At 40.3% G+C, this 22592-nt stretch overlaps 1 protein-coding gene across 7 annotated transcripts in view; it reads left to right on the top strand.

Annotated features, from left to right (window-relative positions):
• The window catches only part of wdfy3 (WD repeat and FYVE domain containing 3), a 112021-nt gene that overhangs the window by 10385 nt on the left and 79044 nt on the right, over positions 1-22592 (top strand). For all 7 annotated transcript variants that reach the window (XM_025911978.1, XM_025911979.1, XM_019365766.2 and 4 more), the window contains exons 2-5: positions 12229-12439; positions 14762-14885; positions 16660-16769; positions 22271-22501. In XM_025911978.1, coding sequence (XP_025767763.1) covers positions 12260-12439; positions 14762-14885; positions 16660-16769; positions 22271-22501 — 645 coding nt within the window. In that variant the 5' untranslated portion in view covers positions 12229-12259. The remainder of the gene's footprint in view (positions 1-12228; positions 12440-14761; positions 14886-16659; positions 16770-22270; positions 22502-22592) is intronic.

Genomic DNA, 22592 nt, shown 5'->3' with positions numbered 1-22592 from the left:
AAATGTTGTTGGTTTTGAGCTAACAATCTCGAATGTGTAAATATACAAGACTTAAAGCTAATTCCTTCTTTATACATTTTATATTTGCACTGTTATTATATTAGTACTCAGTCTCTATGGCCCTACATTTGCTACCAATACATGATGAGAATCTCTGCAAGTCTCTGTGTACAACTCGACTCAAGCTCAACACAACCAAAATGAAGGCGGCACCTTCTTGTGGCACTATTTCAAATAAAGTAGACATAAGAGTGCACACATCCAACCATGATTTTCTATTGCTCCTTGCTTTGAATACACAAGAATATAGACCACCAACAAAGTGTAATGCATATGAAAAAATCCCCTGAGAGTTAATGAGTATATTCTTCCACTTACCCAACCCTAGTCTGCACACTGCATATTTTTGGCTTGTTTTTAAGATTATGTGTAGTTTGAATATATTTACATGAAATGTTTAAAGCTATTTAAAACTCACATTTTATAGTCTATTCTTTCTCTTACTAAACATAACTGAGTAGGAATGGCTTATGCAAAATCAAAGCTGAAAATTTGGGCAACTGTGATAAGATAAAAGGGGGAAAAAGAGAAGTTATCATGTTGCCCTTTGTGAAAAACTGTAGTGGTGCTATTTGAAGATGAAAATAAACTTGCAAAGATGTTGTGAAAGGTTTACTCTGGGGCTATCGTTGATTGTCATTATAATTGTAAATGGAGATTATAATGCATTGTTGTTCATGCTTCAAATATATGGAAGTTGTATCAAAATGTTACCATACATCTATATGTTTTACCATTGATATTTAAAATTTAATTGACTACAAAAGTCACCCTCCTGTACCTAATATTGTGTAATTATATAATTGACAGGCAGCAATTTGTGTGAGGCCTGCTAGTTGTCATGGATACCATTCAGCGATCCAGCTAACACACTACTGAAATGTATTGGCACTCTTTGAGCACATGAAAGTGCAGCGCTCACATTTTTGAGAAATAAATCAGTATTTTTTTGTCAAGGATACACGACAGCCGCTCTGCTTTCAAATCAACCGGCAGACGAGGCACAAGTAGAACTGTAAGACTAATTATGTGATATTAGTCTGTGATGACAACTATCCAGGCGTTGTTTAGTGCAGGACTAAATAGATGCCCATTTTAGATGCAGTTAACTCTGGTCGTGACCAGACATGTTCAGCATGAGATCATTTCCTGCTCCTCTGTCTCATGTTACAAGACAGGCAACATTGACTTGGTGACAAAAACATGTTGCACTACTTAGAAACTGCTTTGTTCTATCGTCATGTTTTCACACACCACACAGGCGTGTACGAGAACAGAGTCAGATCCGACATTACCCAGTCTTTAACCTTCCAGCATCCCACTGTAAAGCCTGTGTGATGCTGGATAGCACTGACGTGTGAAGAGCTGGGCTGATAGTCCGATGCATTTACTGCTAGCAAGTGGGCGTCATCTGTGCTGCCTTCTGCAGGCAGCTCCCTCATCTAAATCACACAACATATTTCCAGTACTTAAACATACTTGAAGTAAATTTGCTCTAGAAAATATCTCACCCTGATTTTCCCATAAATGTCCAAGTTGATGTCTGAAAATGACTCGAGTTGCTTAAAATCGGTTTGTATTAGTGCTGATTAAAATATGTAAAGGTGTCAGAAAATGTTTGTTCTCCTCTAGTGGATTTGTTTCCCATAAATAGATACGTTTCTGTGTGTCACCGTGGCTGGCAGAGGAGACAGTTAATCACCCTCAGTCCAAATTTACCAGCATTTGGCAGGGAGCTGGTGTGAACTCACTACCCTGCCTACATAGCCTTTTACTTTCTCCAAATTTGCATTTCCTTTTACAAGTTTGTGTTTTATCTAACTCCTGTCAAACCATTTTTTTCTCTGTGGAGCTCCCCAGCTTCCACCTACCCCATAAACTGTCAGCCAGGAGACATTTCTGAGATTACATCACCTTCTCCAGAGGAACAACCACACAAGCCTTTGAAGAGTTGGGCTTTTCCAGGGCATTGGCTGCCTTCATCTCCCAGGAGTTGCTGCTAACTCTGGGAGACGTTCATTGAAGCTGGCATCCGCTTAAAGAGAATGCTTTGAAAAATACTGGAGGGCCAAGCTCAGTTCCCCTCCACAGAAGAGTTGACATTCCATTGATGCCATTGACTCATTTTCTTTGCTTCAGCAGAGACGAGATGCGGTTTGATGCTTTTTTTCCCCTAGTTTAAACAGTCCTATCTGTGCCTTTAGAATAAAATGATCAGAGGTACATCCATTTTTTTTCCTTTCTAGTACTCCAAAAAAAGCACTTTTGAGCTGATAATTCCTGATGGTCCTTTGGTTCTCTAATCCCCTTTAAGAGTGCTACCTTAATCCTCCCTTTTCTGTCACCTCTCCCCAAGGCTAATTAAATAGGCAGGGTTCTGTATGATTGCATAGGTCAGCTGCTGACATCCGGTTGCATGCTAGGGCAGAGAGATGAGTAACAGGTTGGCATGATCTTGGAGTATGAAAATGAAATCTGTGCAACAGACAAAGCTGGTAAACGAACGACCGTGTCGGAGAAAACAGCAGCATCATGTAGAAAACTGTGCAAGGAATCTAAATTGCCTGATCTAAGAGTTCAGTCACTCTGAACCAGCCACCTACAGGAGGCTGCAGGCAGTTTTTCCCTCATAACACACTGTGGATCAGCAGATAAGACTGATTCATTTTCATACAAAGATAAGAGGCTTGAAAGGTGGTGGCTGTTTTAGAAGCCTGAATTACAAATGGATTTAGAGACAAAAAAGGAAAAAAAAAACACTTCCTTAACAAAGTTGATTTCAAAGTCATCAAAAACTGAGCCAAAGTAAGAGGAAACTATGGATTGCATATAAAAAGTGCCACGGAGGCATTCAAGTATTGATGACATGGCTTTCCTCTTGATCTGACATTTTTGCAACTCTGTTATCCCCACACTGGACTAAATTATAAGAGAGGCCGATTTAATACTCTCCTTTGGTTCATTGTAAACATGTTTTGCCATGTATGCATGAATCAATTAGTTATATGCTGAGTCTATCAGAGTTATGCATAACCCCATATGCTTTTTGGAGCTTTGGAACCTTTGTGTTCATAGAAGAGTCACCTTTTCCTCAGAGCTTTTGGAGGTTGACCCAAACAAAAAGTTACCTTCAAGAAAAGAGATGTAACTAATTTGTAGTAAAACTGCACAAAGACACCATTTGTGCACCTAAATCTGTTTTCAGTGTGTTATAGGTTTAGTGCAGTGCAGAAAGGGAGGTACTAACAGAGCTCTACGTGATGGTCTAAATTCTGTGGTTTCATGACGCTCACTGCTTACCAAGTAGGTGGAGTGAGATGTAATCCTACATTTGTCTGGTGATTACTGCCTTGCCTTTTGTTGATTTTCCAGCTCAGCCTTATGCTGAGTCGTATGACATGTGTTTGCCCCAGTTTGTGGTCCCGGCCCTGCTGCTCTCCGACTCTACCATTCTCATAGCCTCGTGTCTGCTTCAGTGACTCTCTGTTTCATTGGGCCCTGAACAGCAGTGCTAACAGTCAGCATTGTTCTGAAATAAATGCTGCCTTTGATCAAGGATACGTTACAGTACAAAAATAGATGAGCCATTTCATCCTCTGTGCAACCCAGACGATACTCTTAACACTTTCTTAAAATTTTGAATTTAGTTTTGTATCAGATGTTTATTTTAAACATCGTTCTGACAAAAGTGACAAAAAAGTGACAAAATTTAAACAGTATCAAATATATTTTGATGTCTTTTTAAAGATCATACTGGTTGTGAAACCAGTCAAGTTATTTGAACAATGACATCCTCATGACACTAGCTCATAAGGAAGTATCTTGGATCATCTAAACTAGGGAAATTTTTTGGGAAGCTAACCAATTTTGATTTTCACTTCACTTGTGATAACTTGGTATATCTGGATAGATAAATAAATGATATATTTATGGGCTTTTTGCCAATAGATATATTCTTTATTTATCCAGGTACTTTTTCACAGCAGAGCTTCGACCAACAGTAGGGATGGGTATTGATAAGATTTTCACGATTCCGATTCCATTTTCGATTCTGTTTAACGATTCAATTCTTTATCGATTCTCTTATCGATTCTTATTTTTTTTAAAAAGGAGAACACTAAGGTCGATTAGCTTAGAACTTTGTTGTATATCTTCTCTCTGAACAAGATAGAAATTTAGGAGTAACATGGCCTTACAAACCCAACAGTGAGATCTTAAGAGATCCACAGCCTACGGCTCTTCAATGGGGTGTCACAGGGTCCCCAGGAAAAAAAAATTGTAAATGTAAAATAATAAAATAAATATTCTTCTGTAGTAATAACAAAGTATAACATAAATTATTCTGTAGCAATTACACAAGAATATCCAGTAATGTCCCTGCCTACAATTAAACACATTCACTTACCGAAAATCGGGGGCATCTGCTGTGGCAAATGGGTGCAAGCCTTTGACCACAAACTTAGTCACTGCTCGGTGACATTCGTCTATCTTGGCCTGAAAGGAGACGCTACCGGTAGACTGCAGCGAGAACTGCCAGCCAGAGTCTGTCTGTCTCATCATGGTCACCTAAATGCACAGTAATGGCAGGTTTTGTAATAAGGCAGATCGTGCTAACATAATATGCACTGTTAGCTGATTAATTACCTGCCGTATTAACGGGAGAGGACGTGCAAACGTTACCGCTGCTGCTGGGTTGAGATTCACGAGTCCGGAGCGGAATTAAAAACACGACTTTCATTTAAGGTCATCGCGTGTTTTGTGAGCAAATGCTTTTGCATATTCGTAGTGTTTCCTCCTTTAAATGAAATATCTACTTTGCAAGTATTGCAAGTTGCCCCGTTGTCATCTGTTCTCGTAAAGTATAACCAAACTTTTGAGTGTTTGAGCCGCTTAGGCGCCCTGCCAGGTAAATGACGCTCCACAACGTGGTGATGTCTTTCGGGGCGACTGGAATCGATACGGGAATCGTTTGCAAAAATGGCAAACAATTCCAAGGAATTGAAACAGTGGGAACCGGTTCTCAACAAGAACCGGGTTTCGATACCCATCCCTAACCAAGAGGGCAGCAGATTTCAAGACAAATAAGTGAAAGAACCAAATGCAACTGACATTCAGCACAAGCATCACAACAAAACACATCATTACACGGGCAACTTCAAAAGCGGTCACATTGACTTCTATACAATACAATCTGCAAACGTTTTTTAAATTAATAAATGAATCAATTTTTAAAAACTGTTTCATCCACTGATCTAAATCGTGACCGGGACTCTTTTAGGCACTATGAAGTCTCTTTTAGGCACTATGAAGTGCCTAAAAGAGACTTTTGACGGGCTGCTGTTTAAATCTCTCAGCTTTAAACAGCAACTGAGGAAGCTGGCCTAGTGGACTCGATATTTTTAAACTCAACGCAGACCAACCCACTTCTGCTTTTGGATTCTCGATTTCTAACATCCAGCAAGAATGTTTTTTCTTGCCTGTCAGCTTTTCAACAGACTTGCCTGTGGCTCAGGCGGAGTTTCCATTTTAGCCAGCAGCTGAAGACGGGCTTTTCTGCTGATGCTGCTGAAGCTACATGTTGATCACTTTGTAACCCCACTGCTGGCGTGTTTCTCTTGGCCGAGTGTATTGTGTGGATGTGACTTTTTCTCAAAGCCTTCACTTTTATATGTGCTTGGCTGCTTTATACTTCCAAAGGCCTGGCCATCCATCCAGTGGAGTTAGTTTTATTTATGATAAGGACTTGCCTGTGGGTTGTCTATGGAGTGGTGTAAATGAGAAGCAATGACCAGCATTATGTGTGTCATCACAGAAAGGGGAAGGATGTTAGCAGTAAAAAGAAAGGAACTGGATATGCTGCAGTGCTGAGTTTATGCCAGTTATGGCATATACTCATAATAAAAGTAATCAACCTTTACCTCAGTAAACATAATCTTTGGAAGATGAACCATGGCTGCTGTAATTTACTTTGGTTTCCTGCCAAAGATTTCAAAAGATAGTCAGCTGTCAGTGTTAAATAGTGAATTGCAGTTTTCAATAACCTGAACATAAAATAGTTTTGCTTTTCCATTCCAGACTACAACAGGAAATGGCTTAATTTTCCCTCTCGAAGAAACTTGACCTAGAAAGAAAATCTTCTAGGTCAACTTAAACCATATCTGCTTATGACAGTTCACTGATAACAACTTTATGGTGTCATTCGTTAATCATGAGTCGGTATTGGCACATATCAAAGCGACAAAACAAAACAAAATAAAAATAAGATTATTCACTGACACAGAACCAGTTGAATCCCACTGCCCTGTGTGTCTGGTCTGTATTGGAGAATTTTTCTTTTTTTTCCAGCCACTGTACCACAGGAGGCATTGCTTTTATCTGTGTGTGTGTTTGTGTTTCATCGTGGTTAAATGATGTCCTGGAGAAACTCACTGCAGCACGAACTACTGCAAAGGCGGATTCGAGTACTTTCGCAGGTGTTCATTTTGTCTGAGGACAGATTTTTGTAAACATCAGAGCGCAGCTGTCTTTACATTTAACAGGTGTCTAGGTGAGTACAAAATTGAGTCTGAAGATTTGGTTGGCCTGTGTCATGACTACTAAATGCTCACTGAATAATGTAGGGCTGCTCGACTCTAGCAAAAGTCCACATCACTGTTATTTTGTCAATATTGTAATCCCAGGGATGGAGGGATGTTCTTTAACTCTACGTTATCTCATACAGGCAGAGCCAGTGGTTAGTGAGAGCTGAATTGTGGAGTATATTGCAGCCAACACAGGGTGTATTGTAAATGTCAGAGCGTGAGCCTTTCAGGTCTTGTCTTCTTTGATCTCCATCATGTGCAAACATTTTACCTGTGTGAGGTTATTTTCTCTGGAAATTTTCAGAGGATAGAGGCTCAAAGCACTGATGTGAAAACTAATTGTGTGACTCAAAGCTGGATTGCAGGATTGGTTGTAATTTCTTTTGATTTCTGCTTCTTCTTTCTTTTTTTCCCCAGACCATTAAGGTTATGGGACATCAAAGATGGCAACATATATTTATTTTTTTTACCCTTGGTTCTTAATGTTTAGTCAGATGACACCTGATGTTGTGAATCATTGCGTTTCCTGTGTATGAACTCTGCACAACTCAGGAACGTGCAGGGGTATTGCTCAAAATTTTGAGTGTGCAAATGTTTGTGTTTGAACTGGTAGATAAAATATAATTTAAAGAATTGCATTAAGTCCTTCCCGTAGTGGGTGATGAGGTTATTTGTGCTCATACTTGTCAGTCTGTGTGCCCAGATTGCCATCGGCAGTGAAACTGAGCTGTTCATGTTGGACAACAAACACAGGAAGCAGACGAGACGTCACATCTATGCAAATTGGAAAAAACATATATGCTAAAATACTAGCTAGTGCATTATAGCAAATCTGTGCTAATCCAGTAGATCGTAATCTTTATTTTGATCTACCAAAGAGCCAAAGAAGCTCTTTACTGTAGTTATTGTTAGTAATGCAGCTTGAATGAAATAAAATAAAATGAATATTGTCACTATTGCATCAGCAAACTCCCTGAACACATAAATGATATTTAGTGACATTAGTCTCACTGTCAGCAAACCATCAACAGTGGCTTTACAGTGCTGGACCTGTGATGTCAGCCTCACCACCTCGGTGTTTTGAAACCAAATACGATGAGAAAACGATTGCGGAAAATCACGCTCATCGGCAAACAATTTGTTGATTACAAGTTGTTAACCAATGAAAATAACCTGGATAATCCTTTTTTATGTAACCAAAATTTACAAAATGGACCTAATATTTTATTCATTAAGACATCAGTGATCAGGAAAGTTTTTACTGAGGGCTGTTTTCCCATAAGCTTCTATAGGAATGTAATTCCTTTTGCAACCACAGATATTCACTCTTAGCTGCCGTTACAAAGAATGCAGGCTTACGACACTTTGTCGCTGGCTTCACTTTTCAGACTTGTCTATGGGCTTACCCCACAGTTTGAAAACCACTGTGCCAATCGGCATCCTGTGTTAGTTACCAAATACTTTTGAGGTATATTTTTGATGTTTGAGTTGTTGTGACCTGTAGTTATATTTCTGGGAAGGTAGAAGACCAGCTCAGACAGGTATCCTTATTAAGGGGAACCCACAATTCACAACAGATTCCTTTGATTCAGAATATATCAGAATATAACTCATGGTTGGTGAAATAAATGCTTGATGTCTAAAAGGTTAAAGGGTTCCCCTGGTTTTTGAATTTCAGGCCCTGAGGTTAAGGGGTTCAGTCCTTTTGAGGCTGTGCGAGCTATAACTGTATGTACTTGCTCACGGACAGTGTCAGGCACTCAAGATAAAAGTGTACCAAATGGAGGATGTTAAATGGAATTGGAGTTTAAGTGTGAGTTCACGCAGAGGGCAGCCCTGCTGTGTGGGTAAAATGAGTTACTAAAGCCTTCAGTCTTGAGTAATTTGGTTAGTGCCGCAGATGCCATGTTTCTGTAAATCAGAACAACACTGGGAAGCTTCTTTGTAGCTCTCTGTCGCTGCCATTATGTTGCTCTTCATGTTCTTGCTGTCTTTTGTGACAGTCGTTAAAGGAGAGGGATGCTGGGAAAGGAGATGTGTGTTGTTTAGATGCAAGTCATAGCAAAGAAAGCACTTAATAGAAGACAGACCTCTGGGGACACATAAGCTTATTTAACCCTTATAGTCAACATTGTACTGTGGTATAGTGCATATAATTATATGGTGGCTAAATTAGGGATCAAGGTGTTAGCAGTTGGTAAAAGGTCACTGATGTTGCATAGAAAATATTATCTATTAATCTGGAGATGAGCTGTGATTTTGGGGGTAGATATATGTCCAGAAGTCAGCGTTTTTCCTTTGTCACCAATAAATAGATGACTTATTTGATGACGAGGGAACAAGAAGGGAACAGATTGTTTTTAGAAAGAAAGGAAATGAACGGAGCTGAGAGCAGGGAGGAACATCCTCTGTCACATTATTCCAAATCAGCTGTTTTGGCATGCAGTCAAGCCTACTGTCTGCTTTATAAATACCCTAATATCTCTGTAGCATTTGTGATATCACAACAATGGAATCAAATTTATATACAGAGAAGCTTGCCAAAAGTGAATTAGCCAGCTCCTGGGGGCTTTCACCTTGAGTCTCGCTGGTTTGAATTCAGATTTCTTTAGAATTGAAAAGAAGTGGTTGAGATGGCAAATAAAGCAATGAACTCAATATTCTTGACTTTAAAAGTTTAGTTTGGGAAGAAGGGGGACAGTCGTCACTTGTCTTTACCTTCTCCTTCACTGTTTGAATCGAACAAAATTTGAATTGTAAACTGAGCGAGCAGCTTGTAGGATTCATTGGCAAATGTGACAGTACCAGAGTCACACAACGTCTCAAAAATGGCAAGAAAAACACAACACAGTGAACTAATAATAATAACAATAATAAAACAGAATTTTATGGTAGTGATGATACAAACTAAAGCCCCTTTTCCACAAAGTTCCCCTCAAGTCAATGTCTCTGTCTTTCTCTGGTTTTGTATCAACAATTCAAATAAAGTATTTTCCATTTTATGTTCATGCTGTGTTCAATGCCAAGATGTAATCCATCTAATGATGAGGCTATGATGGTGCAAGACATCAAAAACCCACACAGTGACGTCTGCAGCACCAGTAGATTTTTGGGTTGTAACTGAAGGGCAGAATGTCTGAGAGTAATTCGGTGTGAGGAGTCTGCTGGGAAAAGGACGGACTACATGGTAAACTGCCATGTCTCTTCCTTGTTGATGGGTCTTGCTGGCTTTCTGCAAGAGCTGTGACTTAAGTGCCAGAGCTTTTTTTGTCATTCATAAATAGATAGAGTGTGTGTGTTCAAATAAATGTTTTTAAGCTGCAGATGATGTGACACTCAACCTTAACATGTCTCCAGTGGTCATAGCAGGTGTGCTATTGTTGTCAATATGACAGATGTGTCATAGAATCTCTTCAAAGTGAGCCTTGTGTATGATGACAGATGCAAAGGAGAGAAGTAAAAGGTCCAGATTTTGTTTTCCCCACATCCTACTTGCATTTTCCTGTTATTTCTGCCCGTTTGATGAAGGTAACTTTTCATTATGGTAGGCTAAGCTTGTTGAAAATATAACTTTATTTCAATGCTGTTAATTTTTCTTTTGACTTTGGAAGAGGAAAACAAACCCCCTTTCTTTTATGCAGAAAAACCCTAATTTTAAAACAGAAAAAACTCTCTTTCAACCACCACTGTTGGTGTGCTCATGATCAAGGCAGTGCATGAAAAGAAAGCTTCTGTTTGAGGTTGACAAGCAACTTTCTTGCAGTCGTCTAAGCTGTTGATTCTGTTTTTATCACCAGATATTTATCTGTCGTACGTAGGCTTTGCAGCCCTGTGATATCTCCTAGCAACCATTTCAAATAGTCTGGAGAGAAGCTGACATGTGGAACAAATTGCTAAATATATATCAACTACGTTCAAGGGAAGAGTGATGCAAAACGATGATCAGTCACAGATGCTAATCTGTTGTTTTATTTCTTAACTTGCAGTTCAAAGTAAATGACTGAATCAGTGACCTGAATTTGGGCCATACAGCCTCTGCTTCAGTGCAGTAACAGTTTGTATACAGAGATCTGTCAAATCTGCCAATCAGAAGAGAACTTTCCTTTATTGGCTGGGTGTATATAGATATATAAATATAGACATAGATGGATGGATGGCTAGACCGACAAATAGTATCTCCAAGCAGAGAAGCCCAGACTTCTTCTCCCAGGCTACCTCTTCCTGCTCATTGCCATTCCCAAGCCAGCCATCTCTCCAGCAGATCCTTAGTCTGCCCCGGGGCCTCCTACGAAGAGGACATGTCAACACCTCACCTAGGAAGTATCCAGGAGGCATCCTAGTCAGATGCCCGAACCACTTCAACTGGCTTTGATGTGGAGGAGCAGGAGCTTTACTCTCCCTCTCGAATGTCTGAGCTCCTCTTCCTATCTCTAAGGAAGTGCACAGCCACCCTTTGAAGGAAACTCATTTCCGCCACTTCTATCTGCAGCCTCATTCTTTCTGTTACTACTGAACTGCCGTAGCTGCTACACCAATTTATTTCCTGTTTGTTTGACTCCATAACTTCATCATTTTGGTGTTTTAAGTCAAATATCACAAGCTGCAATGTCATAAAGCTTACTATTGTCTATCGAACTATAAATAACTCTATATTATTTAATCTGTTAGATTTGACTGTATATTTGTTAGCAGTCTAGCAATATCGTTTTTAATTTTTGTGTGACGGTTGATGCCAATAAATAAGCTGATTTGATTTTGTAGAAACTGAGGTCAAGCTCACACCAAAATCAGTGAAACTTTATATTACCCACAATTCTTTAATGGATCGTTTTGAAACTTCACAACAATATACTAGATCTTAGGGTACTTAGATACATAGGTTGGCTAAGCATTTGACATTGGCCTTCATTGTTAATGCCCAAGGTCAAAGTTAGCCTTGGAATTTTTTTTTTTTCAAGAAACCACATCAAGTCATATATCATATGGAACCAATCCCACCAGATTTCTTTGTTTTTGCAACCAGAGGAAACCCAGCTGGCTCTTAGAAGCTGGCACTCTTACATGTGTTACTGTGAACCAGGATCTGAACACAGAAATGTAATTAAGTAGATCCTGAATGATCCTGGGTACAAACACACAGAGCATTATTACATCTACTGCTTCTATGCTAGCACGGTGCTCATGCTAAACCTTCTTTGTAGACAGAAAATTTCAATAAATTTGCCTAAAGATAACTTTGTGTTTAATGGTTACTTGTATTGATACAGCTGGCTTTTGTTACAATACTAGTACTCTGTTACACTTATGAAGAAAAGTAGCTGTACTTATATTCACATCGTCTACAATTGTCAGAATTATGAGTGAATTAAGATACTTTGATTCAAAAAAGAAACAAAAGAAGAAGCTAATCTGTGTGAAATGTGAAATATTATCTATATCTATATTTGGCTCTTTTTGATACTTGAGACCACTTAGAGAGTTGAACTGATACCAAATAGCAGTGAGTTTCAGTTACATAGACTAACAAGATCTTTATGTATTGAGTTACTGTGAGATGTTTATTAAATCTTCTCTTTCCCATCTGCAGGGCTGCCTTTGCCCTGACAAAGCCGCTCAAGATGAACATGGTGAAAAGGATCATGGGGCGGCCGAGGCAGGAGGAGTGCAGCCCCCAGGACAACGCGCTGGGCCTCATGCACCTGCGACGCCTCTTCTCCGAGCTGTGCCACCCTCCTCGCCACATGACCCAGAAGGAGCAGGAGGAGAAGCTCTACATGATGCTTCCTGTATTTAACAGGGTAAGTCACACCATGGGTGGAGGGAGAACTGGAGGTGCTCCAAACAGGCGGATTAACAGATATTTGTACATATGGCAGCTCTGATGTGGCAGGTTACAGTTTGCTTCATTTGGTTCCTGTGCTATCTGTAGCTATCTTTCAAATCATGTGTTTCTCGTCTGTGCAGTATTCAAAAAAAAAAAAAGGAAGAGAGCTCTGTTGTGCTGGGTTACAAACGCGTTAGCTGCTTCTCTGAGGTCATGGGTGCAATAGATACTATAGATGCATTGACATTTGAAAATGAGATCTCACCAGGGAACTTCTGCAGATTCAAATCCAGTGGTTAAAAGCATATTTTCATACGTACCTGTCTGGATAGCTCTCAGATTCTGTTCCACCAGACTGCAGATAAATGGGATGAAAATAAGCTTGTTGACTTGTGTGGGCTTGTTGACTTTAGGGCTAAAGGTTAGCTGAACAAAGCACAACGAAATGGACTTTTCAGTCCAACCTTTGCGTCATATATTTTTTTACCACCTCTAAAGTGTACACAGGCATGAAGTTTTCAAATTATGATTTTATTTATTAAGGCAAAAAGGTTAACCAAATCTACCTGGCCTTGTATGAAAAGGTTGTTGTGCAAACGTTTGGCTGTGAGAACTGCAGTTTTGTGTTTGCAGTAACTGGCAATGGGTCTTTCACACTGCTGTTGATGAATTTAGACCCACTCATCTATGAAGAATTACTGTAATTCAACCACATTAGAGGGTTTTCAAGAATGAATGGCCTGTTTAAGTTCATGCTAAGGCATCTCAGGCAGATTTAAATCTGGACTTTGACTAAGCCACTCCAGAACCTTCATTTTATTTTATTTTTTATCCATTCAGAGGTGGACTTGCTGGTGTGTTTCTGATTATTGTCCTGTTGCATAAGCCAGAATTCTCATTCTTGTAGAGAGAGGCATGCATGGATGCATCAATTACAGCAAGTTGCCCAGGTCCTGAGCAGCTCCAGACCATCATACTAGCACCACCACCATGTTTGACTGTTGTGTCAGTGTTTGGAATGCTGTTAGTCTTACACTAGATGTAACAGGAGTAGGAGGAGCTGAACCTTTCAGGTGCAGGTCAAAGCAAATAGTACCCAAAGCACACCTGGTTGGCAGGTGTTAAGGAGCATAAAGTGCTGAAAAGTACTGAACTCACTGAACTACACACTGTGTCATCGTTAGTTTGGTGTTTAGAATATTTGAAAATCATTTGTGATTAAATTAAACAACCTTCAAAGTTTTTCTAAATTATATATCTGCTAACTAACTAATCTGAACATTTAGTGATTTAAGCACTAATAAGAAAATCAGACCAGCTGAATGGTGGTGGTGTATTGTAACTATTTTGATGCAGGGGGAGAAAAGTCCAGTACAGACTTGTATTTTTTATCTTTTAATTTTTATCTGTAGACAAAATAGATTAAATTTATCAAACATTTGTAATTTCTGAAATCTAAGTTGTGCACTTCCTGAGCCAGACTGAACAGCTCACTGTTGTTATGGCGATCATTCAGCCGCTCTCCAGAGAGTCTCCCCCCCCCGACTCTACAATGGACTTACGCTATGTTATGACTTCATCTTTTCATAAAGCATTTTTGCACCTCCTTTTGGAAAAACTCTAAAATTGAATCCAGATCTGTGGAGACCATTGAAGTCGGTGGGTAGTCATGGAAGTGAGCTACACATATTAACAAGTTAACAACATTAAGTTGTTGAAATCCCTATAGCTGTGTTTTTATCTAAAAGAACAGAAGTAAAGTCTGCAGGCCAGGCTTTTGTGTTCGGCAGCCACAGCTGTAGGCTGCCTTTGTTAAGTGTGCTCATCAAGCTGGAGTGCACTGCCAAGGGTCTCTTGACTTGTCTGCTAATTACTCACCACTGGCTGGGATTCACACCTGTGGCAATACTCATGTCAGAATCTGGAAGTAAAGTGGTCCCTGTGGGGCGGGACGGCAGCCTCCTGGCCTGCTCTCAAGTCAGATTTGCTGGATAAGTAAACAGATGACGAGTCTTTGCTGAATGAAGAGTAGTTATCTTTGTTGACCTGCTGCCCCAAAGGCTTAGCCTCCAATGTTCTCTGTCACCATAAAGTAGTGCATTCAAGCAAAAACTGTCACAGGTATCAGCAGGAATGAGGATTTCTGTAACCGTATACGCCTGACTATAAGCTAGGTTACATATAAGTATCGAGTGAACAGATGTCTAGTTTTGGAGTCTTTTTTTGGTTCCTCTCTTCTTGTTTTTTTAAAACTATTATTTTTCCAATAATCAAATGCTTTTTTTGTCCACTTCAGGTGTTTGGGAACGCACCTCCCAGCAGCATGATGGAGAAATTCTCCGACCTGCTGCAGTTCACCACCCAGGTGTCCCGACTCATGGTGACTGAGATCAGACGAAGAGCCTCCAATAAATCCACAGGTGAGCTTGCACACGCACACAGACTCACATTTGTAAGTGTAAAAATGCACTATAGAGTAGGCCTACTGGTAGACTTGATTTCTTTGGCACCAGCCAATAATTTCTCATAACCGGTTTGTGTCTTCTGTTTTCCCTTTGGCTGTGCAAATAAACACACACAGTGGTGTTGAAAGGGATTTTTGTTCTTTATTTAGATACAAAGACAGTTCCCATGCAGAGTTTCAACTATAGAACTAATTGTAAGGCACAGATGGAGCATCTGAGCTTTGTTAGGTACACATAGTAGATCACAAGATAGAAATGAAGACGTTCCCCCATAAAGACAACATATGACGACCTCCCCAGTACTCTTAATGATGAGTTTGGACACCTAAGTATATATAAATATGTCGTCTGATGACTATTAGAATAGTTTCTGGGTTTTTCCAAGGGTAGCTGGGTAATCCAAACACAGTCTTTTTTTTCTTTTCACAAGCAGGCTGAAATATGACAGAAAGTGCTGCAAGCGTTACTCCTGTTAGGCTTTCGAGAGTTAGTGCCACAAACGGCAAGGACCATAATCTACTGTAATCTGTATATTATTAGTGGACATTAGTACACGCCCATGCCTATGATTGGTCACTGATTATAGTCAATGATTTAAAAAATAAAATAAAATAATTGATGCTCAATATAACTGTCTACTCCATCCTGGAAACCCGAATTATTCTATGGATGTATGTAAGAGCTTCGTCTTATTATACCCTATCACAATAAGTCTTTTATTAATTGTTCTCCTAAAGATAAATACATATTTCATTGTTTTAGTAAAGAATGTTTAAAGCTGATTTCATGAATAATGGACAAAAAATGTTAGTGTAAACATGTATGTTCCTAATCAGTTAAGGCCTTATCCCAGAGTTTGTACTTTATTTGTTGACTTTTTGGCTGTCAGTAGATACGTTTTCCTCAGAGGATCCGTGCAATCCTACTTCAATCTGAAAGGTTAGCCTTCACTGCGGGTGAGCCAGCAGCATCTCATCAAAGCGTTGACAGCCGTGGCAGCTTTGACTGTGGTTTCCTCAAAAAAGACGCACACAAACACACACACCAGCTTTCTAGTTCTTATTTCTCTCGCTTTTTCTCGTCCTTCCATCTCTTCCTCGTCCCTGTCTAATCATGTGACGTGCTGTTATCAAACAGTGAACGGTTCTGATTTTGCAACACAACAGTCTAAAAAAACACTCCTACAGTTGGTCACCAGGCCTCTTTAGAATGAGTCAGTACATGATTCATGCTCTCAACTGACGTCGCAGTACTCATTATCAAAACAACAGTTGTGGATTTGCTGTGAACAATGAGTAACTAGACTTTGGCTCAGCTGGTGGGTTGGATTAAGGAAACCTTTTCAAAAGCATTTTTATTTCTGCTCACAAAAGCCACTAAAAATATGTGATTTGCCTTTTTATTATGTTTCGATTCTAGTGGATACTTGTTCCTAAACCTAGCATGGCTATTTTTTTTAGGACAAAGAGTGCTGTGTTAAAATTGGTAAAGACATAAGCTAACTGAAAATCTAGTGCGTGGGACCGAAATACAATATTGATGTATTATTTTCAAGATCATAGATAACCAAAACCGAGAAACCCAACCACACGTTCCCTCTTGTCGCATCCATTGTAATGATTAATTTGTTACGTATTTGATCATTATTCAAACAACCCATCTGCCCCACAGTGAGCTGTCACTTTCCATCCAGTTAACCACACGTTTGTGTGTGTGATTGTTTTTCCAGAGGCAGCCAGTCGAGCCATAGTCCAGTTCCTGGAGGTGAATCAGAGTGAGGAGGCGAGTCGCGGCTGGATGCTTCTGACCACCATCAACCTGTTAGCTTCCTCCGGACAGGTTAGTAGAAAAGACACTGCACAATACTGTGTGAAAGTCTTGAACCACCTCTCATTTCTTTAGCCCTTGGAAGCAAAAAGCACACTTTTTTGTAATTTCTCAAAATGTTCTTGAGCAATACTTCTCCAGGCTTTCTGAAGGTGTTTTTAAAGTTTTCCTTTGGACATTGGCTCCTTTTTCAGTCATTTTCACTCCAGTCCTTTTGCCTGACCATTTTCACATCTATGACTCATTCAAGCATTAAAACACCTCCTAACTCACAGGATGAACCAGTGTTGGGTTTGCACATAATCTCAAAATTAGCAAAGCACCAATGTTAAATCTGTCTTTAGGCAGTTTCACAAGCATGAAATTGTATTTTTGCACCAACAATATGATTCACAAAGTGCTATTAGCTGATACTTTGTCATATTTTGGCATGCTCTGCAGTTTGTCCTGCAGACAAAAGAAGAAGTGTCAGGTCTAAAAATATTTGAAAGTCCCATATTTAAGAAATAAGAAAAAAAATCCAGGAAACGGTCCTTCCGTTGACCCATCTACTGTTCACTGAAGCCTCATCAGAAATGGTCTCAATGTAAGCTGGCTGTCAAGAAGCCATTCATTAAAGGGAGAAAAGGCTGGTGTATGTCAGATTATGCAAGAACTGGACTGAAAGTCAGCGACAGGTCTGATGACGTGATGATCCCAAATTTGCAGCAGTGTGGGGTCATGGTGACAAAGAATGGATTAAAAGGAAATGAACGTTCAAAGAAAAGCGTCGATCTGAGGCCTGAAGAACTGTTTCTGAAAACTATTTAAAGAAATGAAAAGAACGTTTACCTAAGAGAGTTCAGGCTGTGCTGAAGGTACCGTAAGAACCAGGAGACTTCAGTATAATTAACAATTCTCACCTGACCGAATCTCATTTATTCTCCCCAAACACAATGTTCCTATCTGCAGTCTTCTGATGCCGCTGGATGACACATGAAGAAAATTCTTTTCAGATTTTGATAACTTCATGTTCATGTTATTTTTCTTTGTAGCATCTAGTCACAGTAATGAGTGCCTTGCTCTGTTCTTATAAAGGGTGGACGTTGAGCACTTGTTTTTGTCTTTGTCTGTAGTCTTGTATTGTGGCCAACAGACTTCTTTTGAACTTTTTGGCCTGCATTCCTCTGGAGGTCTTGTGGGGAGTGTTGCTGTCAGCTGGTCGGCTGTCTGCTTTTCCTGCTCTGCTGCACATCAGAAATTCGCTGTTGTTGTTGCTTTTGGGTGGAACACTTCTTCCCATCTAGAGACACGTGATCCACTCCCTCTTCACTGTGCCCAGTTTTTAGCCGCTCTCAAGCATACACTGTTTTCTAGTTATTCAGGCAGCACCTTAATATGCCGACTTACTGAATATTTCCTTGAATGTAGCAACAGCAGTCTTGCCAAGCCAGACATAGCAAAATGGCACTTGGCCAGGCTGTGAGACAGGCAGTGTTCTTCTGATGTAACATGTGAGCACTTGGACCGACTCCTGTTCTCAGTTATTTATGTAACTAAATGATGAGTAGGACATAACATGTTGACGCAGAGTTCCTTTATTTTTTGTTATTTGTGAATTCCTGGTGGGCACAGATCTTTCTTTTGTGCTCCAGAAATGCACTTGGACTGTAGGTTTGGATGATTGGATGAATATATCGGAAAAAGTTTATCATCGGTTGACATTTTTAGGGCAATCTTTTTTGGTTTTCTGTAGCCAGTTTTGTTTCTGCTTTCTTAAGAATTCCACTTGGTGTATACTTAACTTGTAGAGCACTTGTAAAATAGTTGTGTTGAGCAAAAGTAGAGAGTACTACACATGTGATGGAGATTCCCATTATTTCCTAGTTGCTGAATGACAGAGGTTTGATATTCGTGCACAACAGCACAGCATCTGTGAGTGTGTAACTCTCAACTCTTGCTCAACACGAAAGAGAGGAAGGAGGCACGACGGCTGGTAGTATTCAGCCGCTGTGTTTCAAAGATTGGGTATTTCCATCTCCCTGTAGCCCAGCTTTTCTGACATTTCCATTTACTGTCACTGATTTACTCCATAGGTGACGCATGCTTCATTAGTCTCTGTACAGCTTTTATTTAAATAGAACCAGTTCACAACAACATAAGCATAAAATCTTTGTTTGTAAAGCAAAGAGTTTCTGATTAGCCGTGCACTTTGATAAAGGGTTTTATTTTGATTTGGATTGCCCTCTCTCGGTAAGGACCTTAGTAAAATAAGAGCCTGGGTTCAGTCGCTGGTGTTGCTCTGTGCTGTGTGTTTCAGACTGAGATGAGCTGCAGCTCAAGACACCAAAATGCTGGAGAGAACGTTGAGCTGAGTTTTTCTTGTTCGTTGGGCTCAGGCACAGTAGCTTGACCCTTTGGGGTGTAAAATACCTCCAGAATCATGATTTGGTTCGGACTTGGTTTTTCTTTAGAGAGGAGAACTAACAAAAGCCATGGTGTGGGTACAGGAAGCTCAGCCTCTGATTCTGATGCTGTGCGTCTGTGTCCAGAGGCTGATCTGATTGGTCACACGTGTAAACACATTGTAGATGTAAATTAAACGATCATTTAAATGAGAATTTTCTCCTGTGCTGTTTAGGTTTATTGGTCAGTACCACTGGACATGCACTCTGCACAGTCAGTGGTCTCCTTTAAATTAATAAGGGCTGCTTCTTGTGACTGTTTGATATCAGTGAACACAGACTGACAGGAAAAAATAACCCGTGTCGTTCGTGTGTGTGTGAGAGTGAGAGTAGGTTTAATGGATTTCTCCAGGCAACTGGCCTCCCATAAACCTGACGTCACCTCCCTCCCTTTAATGCTCTCCCCTCTCGCTCCCTTTCTCCCCCACCTCCTGCTCTTTCTTCCTCAAAGCATAAACCGGCAATATTTTTGTCGGTAACTCAGTCTGGACCCCCCTCTTGTTTTGTTTTTTTAAGGGTGCCCTTCATGCACTCCCACTGTGCTTGTTTCTCTCTCTCTTTTTAAAACAGACAGGAGAGCAATTTATTGGTATTTTTCTTCTCCTTGTGTCTGTCTCCTTCTCCCTTCCTGTCTCTCTGTTTTTCTCACACTCACACACTGTTAAATACCTTCGTCTCTCTGGTTTTGTCTCTGATTTGTTCACGGTAACCTTGACCTGACTGCAGTGGGACCAGTATTCTGTGACAGCCTCTAAACACTCTCTCACACACACACACACACACACACACACACACACACACACACACACACACACACACACACACACACACACACTCACTCTCCTCGGTGTGGCTTGTTGTACCACAGGTGCTGGTCTGGTCTTCCATTGTTGTGACTCACCATCATCTATACACACCTCTGCCTACTTCAGCTGTCTATATCTTACTCCTTTTTTCTTTTTTTCCATCTGAGGGGCTGAAAGTGCGTGTGCACCTGCTGTGCTTTGTTATTCATCGCTGTGCATCCACCTCCTCTCCGTCGTGTAGACAGCGTTGGAGTAAATGGGATGGTCATTTCATCCAGCTGCAGCGTGTGTGTGTGTCTGTGCGTGCGCATGGACATATGTGGTCTTTTGTGAGAGTTCGTGTGTAAGAGCGATGTTGTGTGTGTGTGTGTGTGTGTGCGTGTGTGTGTGTGGGAGGCAGCGTTTGATTATCTGAATCATTCGCCTCAGTGAACACAAACCCCATCTCTTTCTCCAGCCCTGTATCTTTGTCAACATGGCGCACACACACACACACACACACACACACACACACACACACACACACACACACACACACATATACAGTATAACTGTGGAAAACACTTAGTGAACACACACCTCAGGCCCTTACAGCTGCGCCTGCCCTTTTTCTCTCAGAAACTCAACACTGAATCACAGCACAACAAAACACCCATTTACCAAAGTCACCCTTAAAGCAGCGTTTTTATCTTTATTTGTCCTGCTGGTGCTGTGTAGCTCTTTATTTTAGGTTGATATAAAGTAATTCTATATGAATGTGGAAAAAATAAATCATGTTCCTTTTAGACTGAAAAGGGAATATGGAACATACAGTTGGATCCATGCATTATTAGACAGTTACTTAATTTTTGTTGTTTTGCCTCTGCAGACACAGTCAAGGTGTGTTTGACGTTCACGCTTTCAGCTTTATTTGAAGTGGAAGCTGATTGCTCACATTTAAGGAACAGGAGATCAGAGCATTTCCAAAATGATTTTAGAAAAATAGCATTTATTTCTTTTAATGTTCAAGAGATTTAAGCAGAAACATAATCGGGTGAAAAACGGGGGGGAAAACAAACACAATTACAAATACAAACAACGAATAAATAAATAACCTCAGGGTTCTTGTATGTAATGGTTGAAAGAGTGAATGAAAACTCTTTAAGCTATTTAATATCATTCTGTTCCGATAGGTTACTGTCATCGATGACACACTTCCTCATTTGAAGTTTGAATCTGCAGAAATAAAGTGCCAATATTGTGCAGCAGTAGTGACACAGCAGAAGTGTAAGCACGAGTAGGCTAGGTTGTTTTCCCTGGAAGTTTTAAGTGAAAGTTTAAAATAACTGCTTCACACTTTAGGTTAGCAATAACTGAAGCAACTTAACCTCGTAACTCTACTTAAAGCCCTGCTTTTCCACCCACAGCAGTTATTTCCAATGAATGTTTGCTGTCTCTGTCATATAGAGTGCAGCTAGCGACGCTCAGTTTACATTTGGGTCGCACATCACCGCCTGCTAGTATCTCCCCTTTCGTAGCCTGGTTTGTGATCGTGGTGGTTTTCGGTGAAAGTGCGTTGTTTCTCATCTTTAGCACAAACAGGTTATTTGCATAATTTGCAAAGTTCTTTGTTGAATGTTGTTGAAGTTGCTCCGTTTTTAGGTAAAAAATCTTTATCAGAGGCTGACGTGTGGCTCTTACTGTCAGACATGCCCTGGCTTGTCTCGTTGTAGGTTCTGTATCAATGATACAGTAGCGCTATTTTGATAGGACATTTTTATTTCTCAAAAAAATGTATAACAGTGATAATATTTTGGCGAATATGATTATGCCTCTGATGATTTTAACCATTTTTTATACTCGTACATTAGAAGATTTATATTTTCTGAATTTGCAAAATAAGAATTAAGCATCCAGAATGTGGCTGAGTAGAACTAGAAATGCATAGAAAAGTCAAGAACGGGTCGTTAAATAGAACCACCACTCCTGTTCATGCTCTCATCCAGTAGTGTTGGATATTGTAAGATTAGCATTAGTCTAGCTAATGCTATCCCTTACTGCGCCTCTGTACAAGTTCTTTGTGATTGGCCCTTCAGTTTGTGTTATTTTGTGATTTTGTCTTAATGGTTTACTTCAAATACAAACGAATGTGTTAATTCAGCTCAACTTTAATAAAGTGACAAATAAATACTGGAACATTACAAGTATAGCCTGAGTATAGCCCCGTATTCCTGAACTGTGCTGGGAAATAAAATGTTATCCCCTTTTCTCTGCCCCTCAACAGAAAACTGTGGACTGCATGACGACCATGTCTGTGCCCTCCACGCTGGTCAAATGCCTCTACTTGTTCTTTGACCTGCCCCACATGGCCGAGGCACCCGTAGGCCCCACGTCACAACCACCACAACCACCACCACCACCACCCAGCCAAGAGAAGACCCCAGGGCAAGGGCACACCCAACCCGAGGTGCCCCTGGCTGACCGTAGGGCGCTCCTCCAGAAAGTCTTTGTCCAGGTAAAAAGGCAACAGTATCAGCTGTTACACTACAGACTAAGAGCATTTATTAGTTTGTTATCAGCTGGCTTTATGTTTAAACCTTCACACA

Source organism: Oreochromis niloticus, linkage group LG12, assembly GCF_001858045.2.
Source record: "Oreochromis niloticus isolate F11D_XX linkage group LG12, O_niloticus_UMD_NMBU, whole genome shotgun sequence".
Taxonomy (NCBI): Eukaryota; Metazoa; Chordata; class Actinopteri; order Cichliformes; family Cichlidae; genus Oreochromis; species Oreochromis niloticus.
The sequence above is the reverse complement of the archived record's forward strand: the minus strand, read 5'-3'. Positions and strand labels throughout refer to the sequence as shown.